The sequence below is a fragment of the Lactuca serriola genome, chromosome 5, assembly GCF_051521515.1.
Source record: "Lactuca serriola cultivar US96UC23 chromosome 5, Lser_US96UC23_V15, whole genome shotgun sequence".
NCBI lineage: Eukaryota > Viridiplantae > Streptophyta > Magnoliopsida > Asterales > Asteraceae > Lactuca > Lactuca serriola.
The window spans coordinates 280,889,288-280,900,277 of NC_136412.1; the positions used below are offsets into that span (position 1 = coordinate 280,889,288).

The 10,990-nt window shown below is 36.0% G+C and overlaps 2 protein-coding genes and 1 non-coding gene across 3 annotated transcripts; 2 read left to right on the forward strand and 1 right to left on the reverse strand.

The window, feature by feature from the left end:
• Window positions 1–4,360: 4,360 nt before the first annotated feature.
• TRNAS-CGA (transfer RNA serine (anticodon CGA)) lies at window positions 4,361–4,442 on the reverse strand. The gene has a single exon. It is a non-coding gene; the product is annotated as a tRNA-Ser (tRNA).
• A 4,023-nt stretch (window positions 4,443–8,465) lies between these two features.
• On the forward strand, window positions 8,466–9,884 carry LOC145050548 (uncharacterized). The gene has a single exon (XM_078998777.1). It carries the CDS (start codon window positions 8,466–8,468, stop codon window positions 9,882–9,884), a length of 1,419 nt encoding a protein of 472 aa, XP_078854903.1.
• A 111-nt stretch (window positions 9,885–9,995) lies between these two features.
• On the forward strand, window positions 9,996–10,460 carry LOC145050550 (uncharacterized). Its single transcript, XM_078998778.1, has one exon. It carries the CDS (start codon window positions 9,996–9,998, stop codon window positions 10,458–10,460), a length of 465 nt encoding a protein of 154 aa, XP_078854904.1.
• Window positions 10,461–10,990: the final 530 nt, after the last annotated feature.

The window sequence follows — 10,990 nt, forward strand, 5'->3', positions numbered from 1 at the left end:
TTTCTAATATGTTTTTTCTTTATAAAATCATATTTATACAAAAAAAACGTATTTTCACATAAAAATCTTACACTTTCTATATAAAAACTTTTTTTAAAAAGTTTTTTGTATATGAAATATCTAGTTATAAAAATATGTATTTACTAAGTATATAAATATATACAAATCCGTTTTTATAAAAAATGTATATGTAGAAACATATTTTACAAAAAATATATATACAAACACCTATCACCTTTATATATATATATATATATATATATATATATATATATATACACACACACACACACACACAAATAGGTGTGTATCTATATTTTTGTTTTTATAAAATCGTGTTTGTTTATATTTTTTTTTGTAAAAACGTGTTTGAATAATTTTTTATATAATACGTGTTTGTATACATTTTTTTTATAAAAATGTGTTTGAATAATTTTTTATATAATACGTGTTTGTATATATTTTATAAAATCGTGTTTGTATACATTTTTTATAAAAACGCATTTGTATATATTTATATACTTAATAAATACCTATTTTTATAACTATATATTTTATATACAAATTTTTTTTTTAATAAAAGTTTTTATATAGAAAATATAAGATTTTTATGTGAAAATACGTTCTTTTTTTTTGTATAAATATGATTTTATAAAGAAAAAGCATATTAGAAACAGTTATTTGAGAAAAAAAAAGTTGTAAAAAAAACTAAAGTTAGGATGAATTCATTATAAAATTCCAAATTTTGGACAAAAAGGATAAAGTTTGGACCAAATTTGAAACAAAATTTAAAATCTGGGCCAAAAGTATAAAATTTGGACCAAAATTGTAATAAATTTTGAAATCTGGACCAAAAATGTAATTTTTGAAAGTTGGATGACCTGTTGTCCGGGTCAAATGGTTATATTGAATACAATTACCGGTACTTGAGACTTAATTGACTAAAAAAATATAGTGACTAAATCGATTATGAGGTCAATATGTAGGGACTTTATTGTAGTTTTTTTCTTAGAGCATTGAGTATGAGCAATTAGTTATAACATTATTTTGATGTCACCTCATATGTCATATCACCAATGGTGTTATAACACAAAGTGAGGAAATGGTCACCATGTTAAGAGAATGTTATAACAACAATTATTTTCCATTTTATAATTTCTTTTTTATTTTTTCCGAATTATTTTTATTAAAACAAATATATTTTAAATAAAACATAATATCTAAATAAAATATAATGTTTTAAAAATAAAATAACATAACTTTTAAATTACACATAACATCTAAAATAAAAAAAAAACATTACAATACAAAAAAAAATAAACATATTTTATTTTTCCTAAAGAACTTTATTCATTATCGTTACTGTTGAAAATATAATTCGTCAAGTCCTCTCGAAGTTGTCTGTGTTTATTTGCATCCTGAATATCAACGACTTTATGCAAATATTTTGTTGATCCTGGTTGAAATTGAACATGTCTAGGATCCGTTGGAATATAGTATGCAATATTTCGTCCTTTATCTTTTACTACCATGTTATGCATTATGATACATGCATACATGATATATCGTAGAGTTTGTAAGTTCAATGGTCGTGTCGTATGGTCAACTATATGTCACTTCACCTTTAGCACTCCCAAAACACGTTCCACATCCTTACGTGCTCTTTCTTGTCTTCTCTTAAATAATTTATCTCTTTCTTCAACTGGGTGTCGGAATGTCTTCACGAATGTGGAATAAGGGGGACATCTTCCATCTGTAAGGTAATACCCAAATTTGTATTCATTTCCATTCACTGTGAAATGAGCATCCGCGGCCTTTCCATTCAAAAGATCGTCGAATATTGGCGACTGATCAAGAACGTTGACGTCGTTGTTGGAACCCACAACCCCAAAAAATGCATGTCAAATCCATAAATCTTGAAAAACAACAACCTCTAAAACCAACGAAGACGGTCCATGATGACCACTTGCATAATGCCATTTCCATGCTATGCATAAAGATTTAATTTAATTGGCTATGCATAAATAGATAATGATTTTCTTAATCGAATTAATCGGCTAATTTTGACAAACCACAATTACTAATCGTGTTTATCTATTTATAATTTGAAAAGGAACTTGGTAATGTTTAAAATTCAATGCCGATGATTGATTTATTTGTTTGTGTATTTGAAACATATATAAATTAAATATATGCTTATAAGACCTGTCAGATATCCCCCTCTCTTGAATCTTATCTTTTCCATTCCACACATATAATATATTTTTAACAACTATTATAAAATAAATGTTCATTTTGGAAAATGAGATTTAAGATTATTTATTTTAATTTATGAAATTCTATTATTAACAAACTATATGGTTTGCAAATCGTTTGTAATTTTTCTTTGATCAGCAAGATTATTTCTATTATAAAGTTTGCGTTTACAAATTAAAATTACGAAGAAAATTAGTTTTGTAATTAAAAAAATTAAAATTGATAAATATTTAAAGTAAGATGTTGATGTTTAAATCCGTTGAACTTTGTAGGGTTGTATGCATTAAAAATGTTTAAATAGAATGTTGTATAAAAGATAGTAATAGAGGAAATTGGAACACAAAATTATCCACAAGACAAAGAAAAAGAGAGCATAGAATTATTGAGAGATACATAGTTAATTATAAATAGAGACGCATAATATGAGTGGAGTTGATGGTTGTAGGGAAGGAACAAGTGGCTTCGGCGGCTATGGAAGGGGATGGTGTTGGTGTTGAATGTTGTCAAGCGGTGCTCTAAAAGAAGAAAGGATGTGATATCTTTTAGGTTACGAATGATTAATGACAACTTAGGATTTGAAAAAACGATTCGGAGAGTAATGGTTTAAAGAATGGTTCAAAGCCCTCTTAATCGGTTAGATGTAAAAGATATGTTTACCAAAAACTCTGAATGGTTACCGATTTCGAAGTAACATCTTAATGGAACCATAACGAAGTTTACCAACAGTCTCTTGAGTTTTTACAAAGTGATTGTAGTTATAAAAAAATGTATTTAAAAAAAATGTATCTTTCAAACCATATTTTCATATTAAAAAGGAATTTAAAGCAACGGACCCATTTCCTTCTATCGTCTTCTTTCTCGCCAATTCTCTTCATCTTTTCTTGTATGACACAGTTAAAGATTCATTGTCTATGCTATTGTTGTTAACAATTATAAAGAGTTTTTTGAGCTCTCTCGATGCATGACGGTTTATCTATGTCTTTGTCACCACCATCCTATTTTTTTTCAAATATTAAGTTGTCCGTCGTTCTTTCTTCCAACGATGGTGGTTCTCTCCCACCACCACCTTCTTTTACTTGTTAGTTATTCTTTGATGTGTAGAAGTAACCTCATTGGTACTCTTATAACCCATTTGCGATCTTGTTTTCTTTTGTATCAAGAAGCGGTAAAATAATTAAATATTGGAAAGCATTTCACGAGATAGCGTAATTTTTTCTAGCCATCCATTTGTGATTTGGTTTTCTTTTTGATAAAAAAAAAACAGAAAAAATAAAAGACTTGTGAAAATTTATAGTATTATTTTACGATTTCTTTAAACACAAATGATATAACTGAATCATGTGGATTTTACTCTTTACTTATTATTTGCACAATTTTAGTCGGTCTAGAAATACATTATCAAAAAGATTTTTCAGTTGTCAACAAAAGCACATTAACACATATTCATGGAGGTTCGATCTCATACTTGTCGTCTTGAACAGGATGTGAAAATGTTAATCGATTTCATGATTTTCATATATGAAATGGTTGGACAAAAAGGATGATCGGAAAATTTATGTTTGGCGAAGAACTCATGTTTGCCCGAAAAGGACACTGAAAATCGACAAAACATATAATAGTCGGTCATAATAGTACTTTAGAAAAAAGTTAATCTAATTCGATGGTAGATCACGTATAAAGAAAACTTTTAGGGACTATAAGCGTAAATTGCAAAAATTCATTATCTCTTTAATCCTAAAATAGATAATAATAGATAATAGATAATAAAAATAACTAAAAAAATGTTAGATATAATCACGATTTAATAATCCATGCAACATTTGTTAAAAAAAAAACTTCATATAATCAAGTTAACATTCGTTGTTACTTTATGTAAAAAAAATAAAATATAGAAAAAAATTAGTTAACTGGTTTTATAAATGGTATGAACTAAAAGTGATAATTTTGTTATGTATTGCATATAAAGTGATAAAAAAATATATGTAGATTCTTTTTATACAATTATAACTAGGTATCGAGTATCGACGGATGAGATAGTCGCATTTTTCTTTTTCTTTTATGGAAAAATTGGGCAGAAAGTGAAAAACAAAAAAATAAAAATATCCGTCAACAGCAGGATTCGAACCTGCGCAGGCAAAGCCCAACAGATTTCGAGTCTGTCTCCTTAACCACTCGGACATATTGACCAGATGATCTTTTATTGGTTTTAGTGTTATATAACGTTACTTTGTACCAAGTTTTGAGTGTATATCTTCCAAAGTTTGTGTATTTGTTTATTAAAATTGGTGATAAATTACGTCTTGCATTTATCAATTAATAATTTTAGATAACTATTTATATCAAATTTTGTCTGTAGTACTATTAAAAATAAAATTTTAAAATGTAAGGTAGATCTAGTCGATTTTACCATAAAATAGTTGAACCGGAGATTCACAATCATTACAAAATCCTGATATAACCTAAAAATTTTAAAAAGCCCACAATTAAGCCAAAAAAATCTACAATAAGCCCACAAGTAAATCTACAACAATCTACAGTAAGCCTACAATTAACAAAAAAAAATTGTTACGGAATAAACCTACAAAGAATTTTAGTTTCAAATCCACAAATCATTTAAGTCAAATTAAATATTTTTCAGGTTGAAAATGTAATTGGAGTTTTTTTGAAATGACTCACATGAAAAGGAGGAATATATTAGAACATCATAGGCTAAATGATTTTATATTTGTTCGTATTGTGTTTGGATTCACCGTGAACTTATGGACAACTGTTTTTTTGATGTTTGAACTTTTATTTTTTTGGTATTGTAGTTTATGTTTCTTTTTTGAATATTTGTGTTGATCTTGGATTTGTGGACATCAATGTCCATGTTGTGGTTTTATTTTATTTTAATGTTTGAAGTGTTTATATGAATTTAGGATATCTTCTATATATTCTAGTTACTATGTTTTGAAGTTTAGAAGATTATAATAGAGAATCCGAGGAGAAATTAAAACTATCAATTTGAGGAAATTATGGGATGATACTTGATATGAGAATTATTGAGTATGGTGAATCTTTATGGTGTGACTTATTGAGTATGATAAGTCTTTGAGAAACTCATAGATTGACGAGCTATAGTGAACAAATTTGTTTGTATAATTGTTGATTTAATTGAAAGATATGCCTGATGTATAATTTAATCTAGTTGTTGTGACATTATGCCGAAAATAACTAGAAATGTTATTTTATGAACAAATACGAATGGAGTAATGAAAAAGTTTGATTATGAAATATGAGTTTTTAGGCAAAATGAACGTTGCCCTCATTAATTGAAGGGGTGGATTTAGAGCTCTGGAGTCTGGTAATCATGATGTTAAGAGTTTAAGTGGAATGAGTAATTATCCGCATTAGATGGATAGTAAATGGCGTCCCTTGATTAGTGTTATATGCAATGGCGACGTTTGGAAAACTTTAGATCCAAGAAAAAAAAGATAAAATTGAGTTATCATCATTCCAAGGTTGTAAAAAACGTTCCTACTTGGTGGATTAGGGTTAAAGGATTAATCGACTATGTGGATATTAATTGGGGTATTAATCAATGACCATTAATTATTAGAAAAGTTATTCAAAAATTAATAAATCTAACTTTAATTATGAGAATATAAGTAAATAAGCACAAAAGTTTCATAATAAGTTTAACAAGCACAACTAATCATCCTACAATCCATAATAAACTTATTATTAAGCTTTTATGCTTATTTACTTATATTCTCATAATTAAAGTTAGATTTATTAAAGGGGTGCAATGATCATGATCTAGACGAAGTAGACCCTGAAAGGGCTTCTAGCCCAGCGGTATCCGGTGTTGCCTTCCCTCCTTAAGGTCGAGGGTTCAAGTCTCACTGTGGACATAGGTGAAATAATTTAGGAGTAGTTTAGTATATATTTGTATTTGCCGTTCCAAAAAAAGTCCATAATAAACTTAAATAACTCAAAACTAAAGACACATTTTCTTCTAGTCTTCTTCGCATACTTTCATTATTTAAACCCCATTCTACTCATATTTGCCTTCTTATAATATTTTCTCTTCACTCTCAGACTCGAAATCTTCATCGAAAAGTTATCATTGGTTCCTAGAGCTTTATCATTCATTCTACTCATATTTTCCTTCTTATAATATTTTCTCTTTACCATTTATTAAAGACGACAGACGGGGTCGCCGCCCAGAAGTATATGCAGTGTCTGAGAAACAGCAGCCAACCAATTCGTCTAAGAATCGGTACTGTGAGTACCACAAAAGCAAAACGCATGATACAACTAGCTGTTCGGTGTTAAAGGAGATGGAGGAGAAACAACTTAAGGGAGACCTGGTGGAGGTGGCGCGAAGCCTACATGCCAAATTCGATGCTGAGAACGCCAAGGGTCCATCCCGCGAAGGAGTTCAGCCCAAGGAGATATTCATGATACGCAGCAAAAGAAGTAGGGAGGAACAGCGAGGAGAGCAAATCATTGTTAAACCGTCAGCACGCACGCTCACGTTCTCCATACAGGATCCTCGGCCAGACGGTTGGAAGGGCGACAACCCTCTGATAATACAGGCATCCATCAAAGACGTGACTATCCATAGGGTCTATGTCGACACCGGGAGCTCAGCATACATCATCTATGAGCATTGCTTCCGGCTTCTCCCGGATCGCTGGAAAGACAATTTGCAACCTACGACGGGTAGGCTGGTGGGATTCACCGGCCACAACCTGTGGCCGTTGGGCACGATCCACCTCCCCCTAACAATCACTAGCCACGACAAGCAACGGAAGAAGACCGCCCTGATAGACTTTGTGGTCATTCGACACTCGACGGAACACAACATCATCTTGGGAAGGACCCCCCTCTTGAAGCTAGGGGCCGTACCTTCAACCATGCATGGGATCATGAAATTCGACACACCAAAGGGCGAAGCCATGATTTTGGCCACTCCGCCCAGAGAATTGCGGTGCTATACGGTTATGAAGCCAGCAGAAATAACCAAAGGGCCCAAGAGGCCCAGGGGAAATCCGACAAAAGGGAAGGAGGTAATCAATGAGGGATATCCCGATCAGCCGATCGATGTTGGAAGCGACCTCCCAAGCCACACAAGAAGAGCACTGGTCGACCTGCTCAAACGCTACAAACATGTATTTGCTTGGACCCCCACGGATATGGTGGGGGTAGAAAGGAAGGTCATCGAACATAAGCTGATGATCAAACCGGGGGTAAAAGAGGTTAAGCAAAAGAAAAGGGTACAAAGAGGAGACCGTAACAGGGCGATCAATGCAGAAGTGTTTAAGTTGACGGAGGCCGGAATAGTAAGGGAGGAGACGTTCCCAACATGGATTTCAAACCCAGTTATGGTCCGTAAGCAGGATGGGTCGTGGCGTATGTGCATCGACTTCTCTGATCTAAACAAGGCATGCGATAAAGATTGCTACCCACTCCCGGAAATTGATCAGAAGGTAGAGTCGCTACAGGGATACAACCTTCTATACAGACCATGGCACGTTCTGCTACACCAAGATGCCTTTCGGGTTAAAGAACGCAGGGGCGACATACCAACGGCTAGTTGACTCGATATTCGCCAAGCAAATTAGAAGGAATATTGAGGTATATGTAGATGATATGGTGATCAAGAGCCCAAATGAAGAAAAGATGTTGCAAGACATCGAAGAGACTTTCAAAACGTTAGAGGTAACCAAGATGAAACTAAACCCAGCCAAATGCACGTTTGGAGTGGAAGAGGGACAATTCTTGGGCTACTATGTTACTAGACAAGGCGTCCAGACCAGCCCGACCAAGGTCGACGAGTTCATCGAGACGCCAACCCCAAAATCTCTTAGAGATGCACAAGGTCTGAACGGGAAGCTCACATCTCTAAGTAGGTTCATCTCAAAATCTGCCGACAAGGCTATGCCACTGTTCCACACCTTAAAGGGATGCATCGAGAAAAACAATTTCCAATGGACGAATGAAGCTGAGAAGGCGCTCCAGAGAATCAAGGAGGCACTGCACAAGCTGCCGACCCTGGCAACCCCCATCCCGGGAGAAACATTACAAGTGTATATATCGACGTCAGGTGAAGCGATATCACCGGTGTTGGCTGTGGAAAGGGAAGGAGAGCAGAGACCGATATACTTGTTAGCAGAGCACTGCAAGGACCAGAACTCAAATATCCCACGCTGGAAAAATTGGTGATGACACTCATCTACGCTGCGAGACGATTAAGGCGATACTTTCAGGCACATCAAATCGAGGTACTCACAAGCTACCCCATTAAACAGATCTTGCTTAAGTCGGAGACGTCGGGTCGGCTGGCCAAGTGGGCAATTGAACTGGGAGAGCACGACATAAACTACCGCCCAAGAACAAGTATCAAAGGGCAGGCGTTGGCTGATTTCTTACTAGAAATTCCTGACGGAGGGAATCCGGCGAAAGAAAAGGTGTGGGTAGTTGAAGAGGCCCCTACCGGCGATGGTTCATGGACCCTGTACACGGACGAAGCGTCCAGCAGGGAAGGCTCAGGGGCGGGGCTGATCCTGATTAGTCCGGAAGGAGAAGAGGTAACCTACGCCCTCCGTTTCGACTTCCATACATCGAACAACGAGGCGGAGTATGAGGCACTGCTCGTAGGATTGCAACTCGCCAAACAGATGGGTGCGAAAGCTGTAACAACGCTAACCGACTCAAGGTTAGCAGCGAACCAAGTCAATGGGAGTTTTGAGGTAAGAGACCAAAGAATGGGAAGGTATGTAAAGATGGTAAAGAAACTGGTAGGATCATTCGGCCAATTTACAATCAAGCAGATACCCAGAAGTGAGAATAAGAGGGCAGACGCTTTGAGCTTGCTAGCGTCCACTTGTTTCGACCACCTGTCAAAGAAAGTTTTAGTGGAGGTGCTCCGGGAGAGAAGCATTGATGAACAGCAGGTGAACATCCTGACCCCCGCCGGACCCACATGGATGACGTCATTCCGGGAATACCTCCAGAGAGGGGTGTTGTCGGACGACCATGACGAAGCCAGAAAAATACGTATAAAGGCGCCCTCATACGCAATGGTGAACGGGGAGTTGTACAAGAAGGGGTTCACGTCTCCATGGCTAAAATGTTTAGATCAAGCCAAGGGGAGAGAGATATTGCAGGAAGCACACTCAGGGCAGGTAGGCGCACACGAAGGAGCGAGGGCCTTAACAGGAAAGGTGCTACGAATGGGGGTATACTGGCCAACGATACATCAAGATGCAGTAGAAGTAACCAAGAAATGTGAGGAGTGTCAATCTTACGCCCCAGTCCAGGCGGAACTCCCGGCGCCGCTAAGCAACATTTCCAGCCCGTGGCCTTTCTACCAGTGGGGCATAGACATAGTGGGTCCATTCCCAGAAGCACCAGGGAAGCTGAAGTATATGGTGGTAGCCGTGGATTACTTCACAAAATGGATTGAAGCTGAACCATTGGCATGCATATATGGGAGGCACATGATAAAATTTGTGTGGAAAAACATCATGATAAGATTTGGAACACCTAAGGTTCTCATCAGTGACAATGGTTTGCAAATCGTTGAGAACCCGTTCAGAGAACGGTGCACTGCCAAAGGGATAAACCAACACTTCACATAGGTGACACACCCTCAAGCGAATGGTCAAACGGAGGTGTCCAACCGAACCATTGTCAATGGGATCAAAAAGAGGTTGGGCAAAGCAAAAGGGAATTGGGCAGAGGAGATATTAATGGTGCTATGGTCATACAGGACTACACCACAAAAAAGCACAAGGGAAACCCCTTTCAGCTTGACATATGGGACTGAAGCCATGCTCCCCATGGAAGTGGCAGTGAATACGCTAAGGGTGGCCAACCAAGATGAGGAAAGCAACGTACAAGGCCTGAGGATAAACTTAGATATCCTAGAGGAGAAACGCGAAGAGTTGGGAGTACACCAAGCTGCGTATAAACATGCAACAGAAAGGTATTACAACCAAAGGGTAAAGGAGAAGGCCTTCAAAGTGGGCGAGTATGTTTTGAGGAAAAATGAGGCCAGTCGGGCACAGCCCCAGGGAAAGCTGGGCCCAACGTGGGAAGGCCCATACAGGGTCACAGAGGCAAACAGGAACGGGGCATATGTGTTAGAGACGATGGAAGGAAGACCCATTCCAAGAACATGGAATGCTAGGAACCTAAAGAAATATTTTTTCTAAGGAAGAGGAAAGATGTAACTCTAGTTGGTTGATATCCCATTGAGTATATTGCACCTTAGAAGTACTTAGAGTACATTTATCCATGCTAAGTGACATGAGAATTGATACTCAGTGTATTCCTATGTTTAAAGGCATGAGTTTAGTACTCGACATATATAAAATTTCATGCATAAGTGGCATGAGCTTAATACTCAGTGTATTTAAAAAACTTGCGGTTAAATAGTAATGCAATTGCTGATTTCTCATACTTAGTGTAATAATCTCCAACGATTGAATGATGAGTGCTAAGCACACTCAATGTGAACACTTAGCGTGTCAATAATAACAAACAAGGCAAAATATTTGGCACATCTTGAGCAATAGGCAATAAACGAAGAAGCCAAGCACGAAACACAAAAGGAGATAATAGATAATGCTTAGTGCATATCAAACACATACATATAAAAGAAAAAACATTGTTCTGGGCAATTCAACCATTGCAAAGCAAAACACATAGACTAAACAAAACAGGGAAATATCACGGCTTCAAA

Bases quoted from the DNA above. Each gene is read 5' to 3' on its own strand.
- LOC145050548 (XM_078998777.1), top strand. From the start codon at position 8,466: ATGACACTCATCTACGCTGCGAGACGATTAAGGCGATACTTTCAGGCA.
- LOC145050550 (XM_078998778.1), top strand. From the start codon at position 9,996: ATGGTGCTATGGTCATACAGGACTACACCACAAAAAAGCACAAGGGAA.